This window comes from Xiphophorus couchianus, chromosome 7, assembly GCF_001444195.1.
Source record: "Xiphophorus couchianus chromosome 7, X_couchianus-1.0, whole genome shotgun sequence".
Lineage (NCBI taxonomy): Eukaryota > Metazoa > Chordata > Actinopteri > Cyprinodontiformes > Poeciliidae > Xiphophorus > Xiphophorus couchianus.
In genome coordinates this window covers 2068279-2089009 of record NC_040234.1, presented here as the reverse complement: position 1 = coordinate 2089009, position 20731 = coordinate 2068279, and the positions used below count along the sequence as shown (strand labels likewise).

Sequence of the window (20731 nt, the reverse complement as noted above, 5' to 3'; positions counted from 1 at the left end):
AAAAATAGAAACATTTGTGTTTTTTGAGAAATGTACCAAACTGGAACTACATAGGCTGCTAGGAACAAACCAACGCTTTAAAGTGTTTCATTCTAAAGTGTTAATTTAGGACCAAAGTGTTTGAAAGGCAACAATGCTGAAAAGAAATAACTTCTGTAATATAATCATATTTTTTGTGAATCCCACATCCAACACATCATGATTTGATTCAAGCTTTAAGCCCTAAACAATCCAATAAAAACGATTGACATATTAGGATTTTAGAACCAACAGAAAAACACTTATTTCTGATATAAACCAAAAACAAATCAATGAGAGCCAGAATCCTTAAAGACCAAGGCTGGACAGTCATGAATCTGAAGGCAGATAACATGAGAAGCTTGAAACGGTGCTGGTTGTTTTACCACCAAGCCTGTCCAGGTTCTGGTTGTTTAGTTCCAGTCCTGGACAAAAACAAGGACACTTCACACTGACCATGAGTCACTTTCTATCCACCTGGGGAATGTTTCAAACCAAACAGAGGACTTAAAGTCATTTTCTACAGTGTACTAATAATCTGCCAAAAGAAAAGACTCCAAAAAATAATATCTAACATCATAACATCATTACTAATGATGAGATTTTATGTCCATAATTTATGAAAATTCTACAGAAAACAACTGACAGTGATTTGCAGATACAAAATGTATGAAATTGAATTTTATTGGGCAAAACAAATTGGAAATGAGGAATTTGACCCAGAGCTACATGAAGCATATCTGCTGATTTATTGTTTTATATTCTCAGCTTTTTCTGGCTTTGCAAAGACAACACTGAAACCTAAAATATATAATTTAATGTTATCATGCACAGTTAAAAAGAAGAGAACTGCTGCTCTTATTTCCTGCAGGGGAAATTATTACAGTTCAAAGGTCATGATCTAACAGGAAACCAGTTTAATGCCAGGGATCCAAAAGCCCCCAATTCTTCAACTCCAGATCCAACTGATTCCCTTCACTGCAGGTTTAAGCTCCGCTGATGCAGAACTGTGGCTTTTAGCCTTCATGCTCTTCCACCTCCTGGACGCTGGCGTTCAGCAGGAGGACCAGGATGTAGGTTAGATTACACACATGGCTGCATCAGACCTACACTAACACAATCAATGCTAAGCTAGCGCTTGTAATACAGCGTGTGCCACAGACACACATCTCAGCCCTTTAGCATAGCTCATACTCTGTGTCTTAACAGTGTGAATCACTGCTGGAGCTTTTACCTCAGCTGCATTTACATCATGATGGAGACTGAAAGTGTCACTGGCTCAATGAAACCACTTACACAATTTAAAAAGATGAACTACCGTGCCTTCATTCTGTGTACACAAAAGCTTTTAATAATAAATATTTGTAAATACTATAAATTCGATGGTACTGCAGTGTCCCAGTTTTTGTCTGTAGCAACTGGATCAAACTCACCTGTGTGAACATTCAGTCTGACTATATCTGTGCTTCACATGGTGAGGCTGTGTGGAGGTGAGCACTCACCCATCTGCAGCTCTGTGATGGTTTCCACCAGGGACCAGTCTGGACTGTAACCACAGTGAGATTTATCCAGCAGACTGTCCAGAACCTGAAGCACAGGAGACACAGTCAGGTCCAGCCGTACTGCCACACGTCCTGGACTGACCTCAAAACAACTATGGCTTCAGATTAGGCCTGGGACTGGTACTGATAAAGACACCGAATGACTGTGAGAAAATAAAAAACAAAAAACATAAAATGCAAAAAAAGAAAGAAATAGTCCCATCAGTAGACCTGGGATCAAAATATTTAAGGTCAATTTACTTTTTAGATACACGAGTGTAAGACTTTTGCAGAAAAGCTTTTCATAGATGGAGATGAGGATTATGTCAATATGATATCTGGAAGGATGAACCTTGGACAAAAAGCTCCATGTTCCCACAAAAGAAAAACATTTCCCCCCCACTAAAAACAGCTATTCCTGATCTCAAACTTTATAAATTAAAAAAACAAACAAAAAACCACCAGTATCTGTGGTGGTTCTATTGGTGCAGGAGCAGAAGGTGTACCTGTCGGACTGTCTGTCTCTCGTCCACCATCATGGTCTTTGAGCTCTCATCTGACAGATGAACACGGATCACCAGCTGTGAAGAAGACAGGGAGCAGAGGAGGTCAGCCGTCATGTTCCCGCACATCAGAGGAGCAACGCGTCGCCCAATCAGCTCTCAGAGCTCTGACTGAGATCAGCTTCATATCACAAAACAAGAAGAGGGAGCAGCTTTCAACATGATTCCAACAAATCTTTGCTTTACTTTGATTGTTTGAGCCAAAATGTGACAGAGAAAAAGAAACAAGTTGAGCTGAAGGAGGTCCATTTCACCAAGCCCAGTCCTCTTATTCTGCAGCATTGCCCTTTACTGAATCACATGCATGAGTGGAAGACTGCAGACTCTGCTGCAGACTCCTCATCCGACTGGAGGAGGATTCAGTCAACCTCTAGTTAGCTAACACAGCTAAACAGAGGCAGTACTTCCAGCGTTGATCCTGATGGAGACCCATTCCTGATTCGGAGGTTAGAGTTGATCCCAGTTGGACCACAAGTCCAGATCTGGAAAGCTTCCTCAAATGTCTCAAATTTAAAGTATTATGTATTTTCTAGGCACATGGCGCCATTTTATAGCACAGTCAAATAATTATCCAGTTGTTCTAAAATGTTGTAAATATCAAATATAACTTAAACCAGAAGGACCAGAGGACATGCTGTTCATCTGCTGTCCTTCCTGAAGTCTGTCCCCGATGTTCCTAATGGACAGCCATGGCGTCTTTCCTGTCCTTCTTGTCCAAAAGTCTGAACCTCACCGTGAGTTTAATTACATGGCACCAATTCACAACACGACATCTCAAGACTCCACAGGATTAATGTCAGCCTGACTTATCGATTCTAAAACCAGTTGTGATTTTGTGTCTCCTCAGATAAAAGGCAGTCAGGAAGTTCATGCAAAAAACATTAACCACAATTATTAAAGCCTGCTGGAACCTGGAGGATTCTGGGACATCAGGGAGTTCAACATCAGCAGGGACAAGCCAAACACTTTCTGGACACGGTCAGACAGGACTGGAAATGACTGAGCTTTTTGACCACAATGACAATGTTGGGACGAAACACAGTGAGGCTTCAAACATAAGACTGGAAGTGAAACACAAACTCTGGCTTCATCCCGGTCCAGTAGCTGAAAACAGAAACATTGCATCAAATCTTGTTTTAAGTTGTGAGCCTAAAGAAAACCTGGAGAAACTGTCCAACATGATCACTTTCATCTCTGAGAGTTCTGAGCAGAATCAATGCAACACATGATTTATTCCCAAAACACTAACACACATACATGTGCACACACACACTGAGGAGGCTGGAGTCCCTCTGTGAGTGTTTAGTAAATCCAGGTTGTTAATCCAGTCTCTGGGATTTTACTTGCAGTGTTCATTATGTTGAGTAGGGTGTGTGTGTGTGCGTGTGTGTGTGTGTGTGTGTGTGTGTGTGTGTGTGTGTGTGTGTGTTGACTCCAGCTGTTATGACTGGAGCTTTAAAAAGTACAGTAACACTAACCCGACCCAGAAACCCACTCCTCCCAACACATGCACACACCAATAGAATATAAATATTCTATTTATATTCTATTGTGTGTATGTGTGTGTGTGTGTGTGGAGCTGACTCACCTTCTTCACCTGTGCCTCCTTGATCTTCTCCAAAGCCACCCGGATATTCTCCGCCTTTAGCTTGGCAGCCTGCTCCTCCTACACACACACACACAGATCACAGTTGAGAAAATACAAACAAACTGCTGGAAGACCTGCTCTCCTACCTGGTTCCTCCAACAGGAGCTCATTGTAATAAATTCTCTTGTTTCTATGTCACATCAAATGAAAACCGGGTGAGGTCGTTGATCGAGTTGCTCTTTGACTTTGACAGCCAGCTGAGTGACTACGCTTCGTCCTACAGGGATGTCAGCATGCGCCCAGCCTCCCCAACCCGGTGGAGGGAAATCCTTTACAGGTTAGTCTCAGAACACACGCGCACTGGCCAGGAAGACCCAACTGTAAGGAAGCATCCCAAACGCCTCACTACCCGTTCTTCTCCTTCTGCCCCTATTCACAATCACCATCTTCACCGTCTTCTCCGAGTTTGCACGGGATTGAGATTGGATTAAAACAGCGGCTTCACCGCAATCCTGCTGAACGAGGATTATCCGAAGTGACAGCGTGTGGACCTCCGCCGGACAGCAACACCTCCAGATCCTGCTCTGCTTCTATGGCAACCAGCCGATCTGTGATGGAAAACCACCGGAGTTTGCCGACTCCCTGTCTAAGAGAGACGGAGGAGGAGACGGGAGGGAAGGAAGGTTGGCCGGGGTGGGGGGAGGGGCAATGAGCTGTTTATCTGGAGCTGCCATGCCCCTTCATCTTCCTCCTCCTCTTCCTCCCTGTCTTCAACTCTTCCAGCTGTCCTTCTCTTTGTTTTCTCACTCTCTCTGTCCAAATCAGCTCAGAGGACAAGCATGTGGCCAGCTGCCTGATGTCACATAAAACACACACCAACACACATCCTTGTACTTCTATAAAATGTCTGGGTTATGCCTAACCCAAAAGTTTTCCCTAATCCTAACTATTACTAGTGTATTCCGAACCTTAACCTTAACCAAAACTTCATTCACATCACACCTCTAAGCTTGACAAGTAGAACTACAAAAAGTGAGGAGCAGGAAAACATCCTCCATCAACAAATAAATACTGTGAAACTGGTGCTGTATATGTAGCATATACAAGTACACAATATCACACACCGTATCTTTATAGGGACTTTGACTTCCATTCATTTCTAGAGCCTAACATTTAGCCTTGACCTAAAGCTAACCAGTACATGCCTAACACTAACCCTAAGCTCAATGCACACTTTAGTCCTAAACCTAACCCCTAGCCCCGAAACAGCACTTCTTCTTATGGGGTCCGGACTTTTGGTCCCCACAACTTGGTATGTATCAGAAAAAAGTGTGTCAAACACAAGAACACCCCCCCCCCCCCCCACACACACACACTTAAGAGGATCCATACTGTGAGCGAGCGAAAGGGCAGAATGAACTCAGATGATGAGGAAGATGAGATTATCGGCCAATCTCATCAACATCTTACTTAAAGAACACAAGCACCCACACACGTGAACACACACGAGCACACACACATTAATGCTTTGTTTACTGCCCAACAGAAGACAAACTGAACAGTATGGATCCTTTTAATCAGGTGGCAAAAGGTGTACGTCAAGCTTCCATAAAAACTAAAATACTCCTACAATCATGTAGAAACCAGAAAAAACTGCTGCTAGAGTCAGTTCTTAATTGTTTCCAATATAGAATGCAGAAAAAAACACAAAAAAAACCCAAACTGTTTTTATCCCAACCATAGAAAACTAACTCTTAACTGTTGCTCAATGTTATTCCATATCGCATGTTTTCCTAAGATCGTGCAGCTCTACTTTCAGTGCTGCTGCTGCTGCTTTATGTAACAACTTTAGAGTCAACATGTTGCTGTGATAGTGAGCTACACTTGTAATCACATCTTTCCTCAACAATGTCACATCAAAACTGTTCAACAGGATCTATAAAACAGTTTATTGACTTCGGCACATTTATTTCAAAATGTTTTAGTTTGTAAATATGTATATATATATATATATATATATATATATATATATATATATTTAAATATTTGTCCTGTTTGAAATAAATTTCGGCTGCTGATGTGGTTTTGCACATCTTGGTCATTGCTCTTCTGTTTACACAGCCAGCCATAGCTTCCATTTTCTCCAGCTGCATCTCACATATTCAGCTGACCTACATTATGAAGCTAAAATTAGATTCTGTCCAATAAACATTCAGCTGCCTTTGAAGTCGAGAGGAATTTGCCCCTCTTCAGCTGTTGGAGGCTGAAACAGAGTCGGCTGATGTGAATCACCGAACGCTGCAGAAGCTTAAGTAGGCCAGCAGTGTGTGTGAGAGGATTGTAGTTGCTGCAGAGGCAGTGTAACACTGACACAGAAAGAGTATGTTAAATGTGGAGCTACACACACACCCCGACGCTCACACGCCAGCACCCTGATGTCTCTCTAATGAGAGCGGATAATTACACCGTCAGCCTAATCACGGCTGCAGGAATTAGACCGACCCCGAAGCTCATAATTTGCCTGCAATCTCGAGGTCCATTGCAGCCCTGCCCTCCCCTCCCCCTTCTAATCTGGCACCATAAATTGAAACAAAATGATGGATTTTTTTCTCTACTTTGACTCATGACATAAACTGCTCTCAGCTTGTGATGCAGAGGAGTCAGAATTACTGGAAGCAGAAAGCGCAGCGAGACGGCGATCTGTGGCTTGATCCAAAGCAGTAACAGCTGGATTTAAAGCAAATGGATCTTAGAAGGACGACATCAGAGTAAAAGCATGTGTTTGGGTTTGATGAACTGGGCTATGACTGAGATCCAGAGCCAGCTATGGACTAGGCTCTAACAGGTGCAACACAGTGCAGGTATGATTTAGTCATACAACAGGAGCAACAAGCTCTGTTGCTTAGTAACATCCTTTTTGCTTCACTGCAAAAACACAAAATCTTATCAAGTATTTTTGTCTAGTTTTTGGAGTAAATATCTTAATTAAGGTGAAATAAGACAAACCTAATCTATAAGTAACTTTTCAGATGGTTATGGGAGCATGCATTACATCAATAATTACTTAATATTGATAAAAAGGACTAGTTTCACTGGCAGATTATTTCACTTATAACATGGGAAAAAATGTCTTGTTATAAGTGAAATAATCTGCCAGTGGAACTTTTCATCAATATTAAGAAATGATTGGCTTAAAACAAGTTCATATGTCTGACTGAAATGTTACTTAGAAGTTAGTTTTGTCTTATTTCAACTGAACTAAGATATTTGCACTAGAAACTAGACAAAACTACTTGGTAAGATTTTGTGATCAGGTTAATTGAGAAACATTTTTTTCTCAAAAAGGAAAAACCTTTGAACTTGATGGAATACTACCTGCCAGATGCTCTGTGTGTGTGTGTAGGTGTGTGTGTGTGTGTGTGAATCTGTATGTAATGCTTTTGGAAATCACCACCGTTTTCTCCAAAGTGGATTATCCTCACACATTCTGTGACGTCCAATCATTCTGCCTCCTCTGTTGACCATCCAATCACATCGCGAACAATTTTGATCCAATCAGAACAAAGCCTGCTGACTTACTTCGGTGCTGAAAGAAACTTTTGCCCCCTGGCTGTTCTTAACAGCTGTTGGCTGTGAAGTAGCCAACAGCTTCACCTTTAGAGCAGCTGAGTGATCACAGTCACTTTTGGAGCTCCATATGGGGATTCACTTAGATTAATCTGAACTTAATCTGGCATCACAAGTGCTCTGAATTAGAAAAATTAAAGTAGAACGTTGCTTGTTGCTGATAGGAGAGTCCGGCAGCAAACAGAGAACAACAACAAGCATCACAATAAGCAGCAGCTAGTCCCATTATCTCCACTGATCTGCATTATCTTCAACTTTACCTGCTAAGCTTCATTACTGCCACTGGCTCAGATCCAGGAACCGATGAGGTTACTGCAGCGTATGACCAGAGTACAGAAGCAACAATAAACCGAGCACTGAGGTCAAACATCTCATCCCTAATTACTGATGAAGTCACTGGATTAATGCAGCTGCTGAGAGAAACCGTCAACTAAGGAAAATGACTCCCACATTGGTGACCCCGGCCTGACCAAATGTGGAAGAGATGAAAAGTATTTGTTTTAGCTGCTTTGATGAGGTGGCGGTGGCAGGAGTTCATCCTGTAATCAAAGGGTTGTCAGTTCGAATCCTGACAAATTGTTGTGTCCTTGAGCAGGACACTTCACCTGCTGGTGGCGGTCAGAGGAAACGGACTTTCAGACCATTTCAAAGATTTTTTTTTTTGGTTTCTGTAAAATGAAACATTTATTTAGACAAAGGTACCCTAACACTAGTGAACCATTAGTGAAAGCCCACATGACACTATATTAGACAGGGTTCTGATTAATTCCCAATATTTGAGTTAAATGGAGGCTCACCAACTGATGTATTTTAACTCAGCAGCTGAAACACACTGATCCTGGTGTGATGTCATCAGTCATGATACCAAACAGAGAACCATGGACCTCGACCAATCCTGTTTAACCTTGGAAACATTTTCCAGATGCCACATGCATCTGTCCAAACAAACCGTCTTAATTCTTGCATATAAAATCTGAGGTTCTTTTTCCAACTACTTCACATACTTCTACATCATTTTCCAAACATCCATATGCTGCATGACGTGATGAAACAGACTTGCTAGATTTTTATCCCCAACATTTGCTGAGATCATTCCACAGAAGCAGCTTAAATGGTAACAGGATTGCATTTATTGTTCACAAGACCTCTGAAGCAGCAAGTTCACACACACACACACACCCACCCCCACACATGCAATATAGTGTGTGTGTAAGTCCATTCTAAGACTTAGAATTTGATCGCATTATTTTGATAATAAACCCCAAAAAACTATTACTTAATTTTTAGGTGTATGTATAGCATTGCCCGCAATGCACAGCAGTAATAGTACCAAACATAAATATTGTTTTTGAAATGGGCATCTTCATAACGCTTTTTACTTTAAGAAGGGATGTATACCACTAAACTGCACACAGTAACCGCATTTAATCAAACGTTCAAATTTACTGATATTTATTGATGTTCCTGTGGAACCATGGAGAAAAAATTGCAACATCAACATTTCTGATCACACTATCAGTTTTCTTTTTTTATTTATCATCAATAACTGAAGCTTATAACAATAATGAAACAAAATTCTTATCACATTTTTAAAAATCATTTTTATGATAAACGGCACGATAAATGCACAATCCTAATTTCCATTTATTTCTCCAGCCAAGCTCAGACTCTACACCTAAACTTACTTCACACATTAACTCTGAACCTGACCCTTAACCACTAACCCTTGACCCCTAATCCCTAACTCTTGACCCCCAAGCTAAAAGCAGCACCACTACTTGTGGAGCAGTGGATCTCCGCAACACATAGTTTGTGTTAGGAAAATCGTCCCTACAATATATCAAATACAAGGCCACACACAGATTTAAAGGGCTTTCAGTGTTTAAACTTACCTGCTATTGGTTCATATTTCAGTTTCCAACAATCATTGTTACAAATTTATTACAAACCTTACGGAGAAGTGTGATCACAGAGGGAGTGTCCATCACTGAACCCTTCTGTCTGCCTCTATTGAACTTAGTTTTTAAATTTTTAATACACTAAAAAAAGATATTTCAGTTTGTTTTCAATGTCCAATATTAATAACACAAAACTTCTCCTGTTTTCGGTCAGGTAGGATTATTAAAAATGATTTATATCATCTAAATACCAGAATCACTATAGAATATTTCAGAGAATGTTTTTACCACTTTCTTCAAAGTCTAAACTTTACAAACATGAGGATCAGTACGCCTCTCTACTATTTTAAAGGCCAGCTGATGATGTCATGGCTTTGTAATCTTCTGATAGGTTAATACACAAACTGTGACTGAATTGCTATCAGAGTTCAAGACAAAAATAAATTCTGTGTCCCTGAGATGAATGCGTTTGCCCCAAGTCAACCCCAAACAAAAGTAAAAAAACCTAAAGATCCTGTACTGACACGGGCTGAAAGGTCAGTCAGAGAGGAAGAAGCCATCACTGAAAAGGCCACAAAAAGAGAGATAACAATTTAGGACCGTCATGTGTCATGTGATCTGATAAAATAATGAAGAAAAAGCCTGAGAACACCATCCCACCTATAAAGCATGAGAGTGGGAGCATCATGTTGTGGGAGACACTGGTGGTCTTCACAAAGCAGATGTTACCACAGGGTAAAGGCATCAGGTTTAGATACATCTGAAGACATTAAACAGGAAGTTGAAGTTTGGCCACCAACTTCAAAGTGAACGTTCTGGAGTGGCCATCACAAAGTCCTGATCCGAGTCCTACAGAAAAGGTGTGGTCAGAGTTGAACCAGTCTGACCCGGTTCCACCCAGTCTGTCAGGAGAAGCGGGTCACAACTCAGAAAACTGTTGAGATCTAGAGATCTGGTTCACCTAAGTCATACAGTTCAAAGGCAATGATAGAATGGGGAAAAAAAGTAATGAGAAAATTCATTTTTCTGGGATGTAGCTAATCAAAATTATTTAGGTAATCATTACTAGTGGTGGGTGATAGATACTTTAAGTTTTATCAATATATTTTATGGTACTATTGTGATAGCAATAACAGTGGTGATAATAACTATTTATTATATTTTAACAAAACTTGTCTGACACACTAATTATTGCCCCACTAACACAAATAGTGCTGTTGGAAAACATCCCCATGTGTAACATGATTGATTTCTATGATCAAACTGCAGACAGTAACTGCATTTAATCAGATTTTGTCATTAAACAAACAATGGAGAAAATAGTAAAACTACAAACAGTCTTTTTTTAATATCATTCATTTGAATTTATTGTGATAAAGATAAATCTGAATTCTTATCATAATGGGAAACGTATAATGATAAATGATAAACAATGTGATAATTGCTCACCTTTAATCGTTACAGACCTCAAACTGGAGAAGTTTGGTCAAACTTAATGTCACACAATGACAACAAAACGTTTGCTGCACAGCAGGCACCTGCTGTTAACTGTGGATAAAACCAACATACTGATTATGATTGCTAGCTAGCTGTTGATTAATCTGTACAACTCCCGTGTGATCACATCTCTCACACACTCTGCAGCTCTGTGAGCTGTCAGAGCATTAAAACACTCTAAACATGCACTTCCAGTTAACTCAGGCCATCCCACTCCCATCAAACCCTCATGCTTCATAGAGACGAGCTAAATGGCCTATTTCAATCAAAGCAATCCATCAGCACAGCACACACACTCTGTGCTTAAAGGAGATCTACACACATTTGCATTATGTGGGTTTAACTGAAGTATCACACAGACACACACAATGTGGAGGTCTATGACAGATGGACAGGTCCGAGGACAGACACACACCACACTGGACCAGGCTGGGGGGAGAAGGAGTGTTGACATGCTCTTAATGCATCATGCAGGAATCAAATAGGAGGAAAAGTTGGGAGGCTGGCATGCGAGAGGAGAGGAGCATGGTTCAGAAGTGAATGAAGAGAGTCACCTTGGTCAGCAGGTGGGGGGGCTTTCCTGCAATGTTTCTCAGAATCAGAGAGGTTTCCCTGTCCAGATAGGAGTGCTTTAAAGAGACACAGAGAGTTCCTGTGAATGAACGGGGCCACCTGATTGGCTGGGTGAGGCGCTTTGGAGAAGAAAGCTGTGTGGTGAGCAGAGGTCAGTGGAACCGATGGAGTGCTTAGAGAACTGAAACCAGTGAAGAAGAGAATACAGGGCTGGTTCGCCTGCAGGATGGAACAGAAACGTTAGGTCGGACAGAATCAGAGAACCCATGGGCAGAACCACTTCCTGTCTCTCAGGGACGCTTCTATGGAACGCGACATTTATTAGTCAGAAAAATTATAAGCTAATGGAACACCAACCATTTGACATCCTTAGCGGTGAGCCTGAGGCAGTGGGGGCAGTTACCCAGGGCAGCATTAGTGAGGGAGGGCGCAAAAGAACCAGATCGACATATAACTTATCTGTCAGTTGGACCTTAAATTAGTTTCCCATTGCTTTAAAGCTGTAGCATGTCACTGTATTAATATTTTTTAACATATTTTTCTTGATTATTATTATGCAATGACAGTATAAGACAGGTAATCTATGAAAAGATTGAGCTCCTCTGCCTTCTCCCAGTGCTCCCAGAACCACCGGCAGAAATACACCATTCAGTCAGAAACAGCCAATCAGAGCAAAGAGGAGGGTCAAGCAGTCTCACCTTCTCCCTTTTGCTCTCTGCTGCCCTGCAGCTGGTTCACCACAACAGAGTCTGCCACCAATGCTAAGGCTAGTTGAGATGGCCAATGATGATGGAGGATAAACTGTTTTCCTGTAACAGTAAATTGTTTCTCTGCCACTAACATATCGACCAGCGTACATGAGACTGACTGACAGCACTGCTGTCATATTTCATAGCTAGAAAGAATCTAGCTGCCAGGATCTAGAGGATCTAGACTTTATCACAGACTAGCTGTCTCATACCATACTGTCACGGCATAGTGAGAGTTTTAACAAAAATGTAAAAGATATATTGTTTTCTAAAAATTACATACTGCAGCTTTAAATAGCAGTTTTGGAGGTTTTAACATGGTAAATATGGCAATCCTACTGAAAAGTTTAGGCCTGTTTTCTCATTGAATGCCAACATTCAAATAGTCATACCTTGATTTTTTTTTCTCTCCGTGTTTTTGATATCAGTAGAAAGCTTCAAATCCACACTTTCAGAATCTGCAACTTGAAATGCCCTGAGGGAGACTTCTTCCTGGTTTTCTCATGACAGGACACACAATGTATAGTTATTTATTTATGCTATGATGGTGAGAATAGCAAAAGAGAACCAGTGGTGAAACAGCTTTTTAAAAATGTTCCAAGTTAATGTCCACTTATATAAGCTGACTACATTTGTCTTTTAACCATCTGAGATTTATGTTTAGTTTTCAGACAGTCGCTTTTATCTTTTTTTTTTTTTTAAGCTTCTGCTTTGGCTTAAATCACTAGACACCATTTAACAGAAGGTATTAGATTTCTCTTGATACACAGATTAAAACTCATATTCAGGTCAAACACAGATCCTCACACTGATGTCACAGTCAGATTTTCCCTCCAGGAAAAATCTGACTGCCCCAATTTACTGAACTCTAAACTATAAGCTATTTTTTAGAAAGAAAACTGCCCTTTTATTAAGTATTACATTGTCTAAAAATTAATAAAATGGGATCTTTCTTCTAAAAAAGAAAATAAACGGTATAATCACTGTCTGTTGTGAAATGAAGTCAATGAAGTTGAAATATTTTTGTTAGTTGACTTTTATTTTCAAAACAGAGCAAATGTAGTGAGGAGTTCTTTCAAAAGGAATGATAGGATGAAAAGTTTGACTGAACGGTGAATGTTAGCTGATGGTTCAAATCTCGGCTACGTGGAGTTAGCATGTCCTCCCTGTTAAAGGTGAGTGTGTTTATGTTTGCTGTATGTCCTATCAGAGGAAAGGGGCCGGAAGCAATTACATACTACACTTCTCAGATATTCTTTACAAAAAAAAAAAAAGAAATACAACTATGAATCCTTCACTCTGGACTTATGCAATGTTTTGAGTGCTGTATGATATAGAATCCCAATAAAATAGTGAAAACTTTTCATTTTATTTGTCACAGAAGCAGGAAGTGACGGCAGAGAGCCTCGCCTGATTAGAGGCCTCATTCTCCGGGGATATTCCCAGAAGCCTCTCTGGGATCCAGCGCGTCCCAAACTCTGGTTATTTTCTGCTGGCCTTAATTGGAAATCAGAGCGAGAGCGCCGAGGACGGAGCAGTTCCCAATGAGCTGGGAATGTCGCTCCGGCAGGACAACATTCCCGTTCATGATCCTCTTTCTTTGCTTCGTCCACATCCCCTTCACTCCCTCTATTTATTCCCGTGTTTCCTTCCTGTGTTCATTTTCTCATCTCTTGGACTCACTGTTCCAGCTGAGCCGTCTGCCCCCTGTCCTCCCTCTCCGGTTGTGCAGCTGAAGCTGCGGTCCGGTTGAACTCCATGACCGGAGGCTCTAAGCTGCTTTCCGGCTCGCTGAACCCAGATGATGCTCAGCAGCAGACGGCCTCCTAAACCAAACAGCAACTGAATGTTTCCCTTTGAATTAATGAAGACTGCTTAATGAATTTAGAAAAACGCTCATCTAAGCTGGTTTAGCTTTGTGTTGACTAAATATCTGCTTTTAAGCTCGTTAGAATTAGACAGACTTTCTTTTTCATGTAAGGAAATGTTTCATTTTCTGTTAAATGTAAAGAGGTTTTCCAGCCTCACATGTAACAGGGAAACCAAAAGCTAAGAAGATGAAGAAAAAGCTTTATTTTGTTCCAGTTATTCCAGCGGACTAGTCTACCATTTCCTCCTTCCAGCTGACTGGTTCACTTTAGTTCAGAACGTTTTGCTTAGATTTGCTGATTTGCTGCTAAGGAGAAATAGTCACAAGTCCAACATTTTTCCACAAACAAAAAAACCTGAAAGGTGCAGATTTGACTGAAAGAAGAAAAACTGAATGTCAATTATCAAGTCCTGCCACTGAATCTTTATTAAATTTAGGCCGTGACTTTCACTAGGCCATTGTAGCACATGTATATGGTTTGATTAGAAGCAGATTATGATCATGCCTTTTGTGTTGAAATGTGTTACTGGTTTACCTGAAGCTGCTGTTTGCTTTTAATTTAGGTCACTTCAGCAGCTCTTCTTCTACTAAAGCTTTTATGATTGAATGGATTCCCAGCAGTACAGAGCTGAGAGAAAATCAAGAGTAAATATTAAACTAAATGGTAACACTTTGTTTGAATGGGTGTATATAAGACTGACCTGACACTGTAATAAACATGACATAACAATTGTTATGAACATGAAGGAGTTTTCATGAATGTTTATGACTGTTGTCATGAAGTGTCATTTGGCAAATAATGACACTTTTAATGCAAAGTTGCATTAAAAGTCCATTAATAGTGTCACTTCAAATAAAGTGTTACCAACTAGATAAATCTAGCATAAAGTGTCGTCCTTCGTGTGTGTGTGTGTGTGTGTGTGTGTGTGTGTGTGTGTGTGTGTGTGTGTGTGTGTGTGTGTGTGTGTGTGTGTGTGTGTGGCAGAGCGCTCAAGCTGTTCACAGCTGTGTAATCCTTCCACTGTGGCGCTGCCAGCTCCTCATGGAGGAACTGAGAATCAGGAAAATGAATTCAGACCTTCAGGACCAAACCCATCCTCCGTCTTTTATTTTTATTTTGGCATTCAACATTTTAATCTTTTAATCAGTTTGACCCAGAATCAGAACTGCAAAGCTTTTGTAATATTTATGAGACAATAAATGTTTTCATTTTCATATTGATTTTTGTTCATAGCGCCCCCCTCAGTGAGCTCGACTTATTATCAGAGACAAGGTTTAGTGAATGACAGTGATGCTGTCATTGTTTGGGCAGCAGGTGTCCATGCCTCCATCCTGTGAGTCATCCAGGCTAATGTGGCTAGCTAATCATTTTTATGAATGCTATTATTGCGGTGGAACCTAATCTGCTCCTAATCAGCTTGAAGTAATCCCAGTTTGCAGACAGGTGTCAGCGAGTCCTGCTGGTTAAAGTGAGTAACGGTGCGTGGAAAGAATCCGGACTGAAACGGAGCGGTGACTGCCTCTGGTCAGCTGTAGCTACATCAGGATCAGGAGATCTCAGGCCCAGATTTGGACCAAACAGCAGGAGGTCCTGCCGGTTTGTGTCGGTCCGTACCTCTGTGTTGGGATGCGCCTGACCCGATCCCTCTGAAGGCTGCGGGTCGTCGGACTCGGAGCGGAGGACGCTGTCCAGTGAATCCATGGAGGACGCAGAGTTGACAGAGATGCCGGACGCCGAGGTGACAGAGGAGCGGGACGAGTGGACAAACGACCGCACCTGAGGAGGACGAAACCAGAGAGTGGGAGGGGAGGAGGAGCACTGCTGTTAGATTTGCTGCTAGTTTTCCATGAGACTGTCTTCCTGTTATTGACCAGCTGATTGACCCACAGCTGAGCTGACCGGAGGGGTTACGTACCTCGTGCTCGCTGACCGTTCCCACTGACCCGGTGCGTCGGTGCTGGCGCTGAGAAGACCCTGGCCGTCTCACCGAGGCTGACGTGTACGAGGAGGCGGAGCTAAGAGAGTGGGAGGAGGTCTGTCGTGCAGCTTCATCCATGCTGAGAGACGCCTGACGGAGAAACAGAGAGGAAAATATGATGTCTGGACAAACAAGATTCAGTTTATAAATATAAAACAGGTTTATGTTTTATGGACATCGTGAGCGACAGCTGGCAGCTTTAGGAATCATTTGTAACAAACATGCTTCTGTTATCCTGTGGAACAGAAAAGCTGTCAGGTCAGAGTTACTATGGCTACGGGTCCAAACCTTCTCCAGCTGAGCCGTGATATCGTCCAGGCTGAAGTTGGAGGCCAGCGGCGGTCGGCCCTGCTGCCCGCTCGGCGATCTGATGGTGCCGGCTGGAGACGCCCTGGCGCTGCTGCTGCTGCTGCTCGCCCCGCTGCTGCCCCCCCCACCCGACACGCTGTTCCCAATGCCGCCACCGCTGCCCCCTACTGACTGCTGTCTGCTGCTGCGCCCAGCAGGAGGCTTCTGCCGCACCTGCATGCAACACCAGAGCTTACAGTAGAAGCAAGCAGGCAGAATGATCGATGGATCAATGGGTCTATAAATCAATGCGATGGCCACCTTGGTGTCTGTGAGTCCCAGCCGGGCCATGCTGCTGCTGCTGCTGGACTTGGTGTTGATGGTGCTGAGCTCCTGCTCAATGGAGGACAGGTCAGCCATGAGGGCGTTCAGGTCAACGTTCTCCCCCTGATTCAGGGCCTCTGCACACAAACAGCATGATGTGGGTGGGGTTCAGGGGGAGTGGGGCAGCAGTGGTCAAGGGGGTAGATTGTAGAGGTCAGAGGGAAGCAGGGAGGAATGGAGCACCAACTCACCGTTAATGTTGTAGATGGAGAATCTGTAGGAGAAATTTGCCATGTTGGTCTCCTGCCTGAGGGGGGCTTTCTGCTGCGGGGGGCATTCTGGACGACCATCATCCAAGCTCTGAACACACACACACACACACACACACACACAGAGGAGTGTATGTCTACATGTCATACGCATGTAGACATACACCGTCACCATAGCGATCCAGCTCCGTACTTGTGTGAGCTTGTCCAGCTCTCCCAGCCAGGCTCCAAACATTTTATCCAGGTCCTGGTCCTCCTTATCGCTGTCCTCCTCTTCCTCATCCTCCTCCCCCCTCACCTCCACCTCCTCGTCTGAAAGCTGATCCATCTGAGGAAGAGGAGAAGAGTAAACAAAGACTTTTAGAAACTATCTTTCATCTCCATCTAGTGGTCAGTAATGGGTACTGCAAATAAGTCAAACAGGGACTTTGAATTTTGGGGATAAAGATGTTTTGTTACTTATGCTGAGGCGTACTGAAGCAGCGTTTATATTTGACTGAGAAATCCCAGCTGGGTCTAATGTTTCACTTTTCCTTTGGAAAAACTTCCAGTTGAGCAGAGCGGCTAACTTTACATTCAGTCAACTCTCGACAAAATCTGAAAGCATTGATCACACTAGTGGCAAAACATTATTCTGAGAAATATCTCTCTCTGAGGCTGGATATCAACCACAATTTAATCACCAATGTTATGTTACAGGCAAGAAAACATTTCCGATGACAAGGAACACTGCGTTATAAAAAGACAATTAAAAAATGTAACAACTGCTTAAGTTTTGAATCATTAAATTGCTTTCATTTAGACTTTGAAAGAAAAAAAATCTGCCTCTTTAATTCCAACTTGCCTTTAAATGCAACACCATGGCTTCATATGAATTATTAGGATTGGGGTTAGTGAAACAATGTGACATGGTTTCAAGGTTATTGTGAAACCATAATCTCATGTGATGGAAGCCTACTCTTCTTGATTACAAAAGCAATTCCAAGGTCACCGAGCAGGAATGAAAAACCAGCAGGCCATCTGTTGTCCCATCAACTGACAACACAACCTGTTACAGGTGGCTGCTTCAGTCCTTAGTGTGAGTCAACAGAGTTACTCTGTAGTTTCTTCATCTGGTCTTGAAGGAGGTTATCCAGGACTTGAAATCGGTCCAGTTTTATCCCACTAAAGCATAACAAAGTGTGTTGACTAGTGAAACTACATCAGCATTACTGGTTCTATCCAGATGGTGAGCTGTAAAGACTTCAGACTGAAGTTAAACTTGTCGTAGTTCTTTATTTTAATGACTCCCGACTTTATCTCACAATATGAACAGGAGCCAGATCTTTGTAACTTTTGAACCACTTGGACCAGGCGGAGTTCTTGAGTCTAAAAATAGTCTTCAAAACATGATTCATAACAAAGAATCATAGAAGCCAGAACAGATTTAAAGGAACAGTTCAGATTAATGAGGACAGTGTGTTTATGTATCCACCCTGTGAAAAACTCAACACACACCCATGGGGGAGAGACACTGTTCCTTTGACTGATGATAGCAATAACCATCTTCTTCCTTCCTTCACACACACCCACACACACACGCACCCCCACACGCACATAGACAGAGCCCTACTTCATTTTTCATGTAAAAATTTCATACTTCTCTAAACTCAGTTTTCCAAATTTCTTAATCCTCTAGCTTAATTTGAAAATATACTAACGTATGAATGAAGAAGAAAGGAAGGAAGAAATAAAAGAGAGAAGGAAGGAAACAAAATGAAGGAAAGAAACATGGGACACAAGCAACTGAAGACAGAAATAAGAAAGCAGAGAAAGAAGGAAGGAATAAAGGACAACTTTTAGTTGATAGGGAATGCAAATATTTTTCCATGCCCTGTTTGTCCCATGCTTATCCAGAGCTGGATATACTGAAATCAAATTCTAGAGTGCTTAAGAAGCCTGATGACACATGGCACATGGTAAAATCTTCACAACTAACAGCAGATTAGTTCAATCTATTAAAAATAAAAACTATAAAGTAATGTACTGAGATAAAAAGCTGCCTCAACATGTGTCAGTGTTAAAAAGATTTGATCTTTTAAAAGAGATAAAAGACATCCTAAGGAAATATGAGAAGCGTTTTTAATTCATACCCTCAACTATAAAACAATCTAAACCAGGCTGTACGGAAAGGCCAAGTTACTGTTGAAAACAATTTCCATTGGTTCCAGCAGAGGGCGCTCTGATTTGACATTGAATAGAAACTAGTATCTTTTGCTAGCATAAAAAGTTATTTGTGCTATTCTATTTACAAACATGGAAAACCATGATTATGAACATCCAGAGGAGACAGATCCACAGTGTTACTGTACTAAAACAGAACAAACTAACGTATGACAACTGACAATCTAATTGCTTTTATTTAAACAGAAAAACAAGTGCTGCCCAAAATATAATCTCATATTGATGCATTACCTAATATTAAAGGAAATAAAAAAAATCACTTTAATTGATACAGCTAAACATTGTTGCCACAGTTTAAAAGCTGAGTCAGTACTTCCTGGACTCCAGGCATTGTTCATTTGAAGCTGGTTTCTATTAGAGACAATGTATTCTAAAAAAAAAGTTTGAATTTTATCCCAACCTTTGGACTGGTGCACAAAAGAATAAAAGAGTGACAAATTATATTAACCAGTAGCTAAATATGAATAAAAATGATATATTTTACGCTGTTCAACCCTTTCTTCCGGAAACTAGTCAACGTTAGATTAATTAACTGGGTTAGCTGTCCATTACTAGCCAGCAGTAGGAAGAACGCTGACAGTGTTGTCACCAGATCATGATATGAAAGAGCGTAAAAGAAAGAAATTGCAACTAAGTGAAGTACTGACTGCAACTTGGTAAATGGTAAATAGATTTGTACATGTATGTGGCTCCAAGGACACAGAGGCGGGTGGAGCGGGGATCGAACCAGCAAACTGCAGAACTCCAACCACCCTCTCCACCATCACCCCTGTTCTTCTGTAGAGAAGTGTGTTTGGATGGAGTTGGAGCTAAGAGTGGTGGGATCGGGATGTGGAGCGCTTCACTGACCCAGACCTCTTTCATAAGTTTATAATTAGGATTTTCAGCCATTGTTTACGTCCTGATTTACTGTGTCTGACTTCCTCTGGTGCAGTTATGATGCAAATCTCACATCACTGATGTAAAAGTCAGACGACATTCAGCATTCAGACCACAGAGACTTTGAAAACACTCAGATAGGTCTCTGATTCAGTGAAATATACGGAGGTGGCACAAATCAGATTTTGTTTGGGTGTGAAAAACTCTGAACTGAGCTGTTCAGACTGCCATCCTAAACTCGACCATAAAAAAAAAAACTGGTTTGGATTGTATTTAGCTAAAAATGTGTTTCATCTACTGGGTTTCTATGCGGTGATGGAGCAAAAGTTGCCACATACTGTACATTAGGCATCTTTTCTTAGAAGAGGTGTTGCTGGTGGGCGATGTGTTTAATATATTTGTAAATTTAAAAAATCTTCCCACAGTGAACTGATAATCTAACATAGCTCATCAGTTCTATTGGGCTTTTCTGCCTCCTACCTGATTCCTTCCTGCAGGCGACCCCTGAGTCTCACCCAGGACAAACGTGTGTTGTTCCTGAGTAGCTGCTTAGCCATTCTCCCCGTAACCTCCCTGGAGATTTACAGCCAGCATACACACACACACACACACACACATGCGCACGCCCACACACGCACACCCCCGCACGCCAACAAGATTAGAGAGCAGAATGGTACACACCCTTATGCAAACATAAGGAAAAACACAACATACACACAAACAGTTAGGAGCAGCGCTACAATTAGATCCCTGAGGTTTGCGAGGTCTGTTTTTATGCTGGAGGATAGGCTCACTGTGTGTGAGGGCGTGCGTGTGTGTGTGTGTGGTTTGGGGATGGCTGAGAG

At 41.7% G+C, this 20731-nt stretch overlaps 1 protein-coding gene across 3 annotated transcripts in view; it reads right to left on the bottom strand.

The window, feature by feature from the left end:
• The window catches only part of raph1a (Ras association (RalGDS/AF-6) and pleckstrin homology domains 1a), a 70457-nt gene that overhangs the window by 11044 nt on the left and 38682 nt on the right, over positions 1-20731 (bottom strand). For 2 of the 3 annotated variants that reach the window (XM_028023697.1, XM_028023698.1), the window contains exons 3-12: positions 16978-17112; positions 16767-16875; positions 16513-16652; positions 16192-16425; positions 15841-15993; positions 15540-15701; positions 11287-11361; positions 3711-3788; positions 2066-2140; positions 1521-1605 (exon numbers count right to left, since the gene is read on the bottom strand). In XM_028023697.1, the coding sequence (XP_027879498.1) occupies positions 1521-1605; positions 2066-2140; positions 3711-3788; positions 11287-11361; positions 15540-15701; positions 15841-15993; positions 16192-16425; positions 16513-16652; positions 16767-16875; positions 16978-17112 (1246 nt within the window). The remainder of the gene's footprint in view (positions 1-1520; positions 1606-2065; positions 2141-3710; positions 3789-11286; positions 11362-15539; positions 15702-15840; positions 15994-16191; positions 16426-16512; positions 16653-16766; positions 16876-16977; positions 17113-20731) is intronic. The other variant, XM_028023699.1, reaches the window with a different exon arrangement.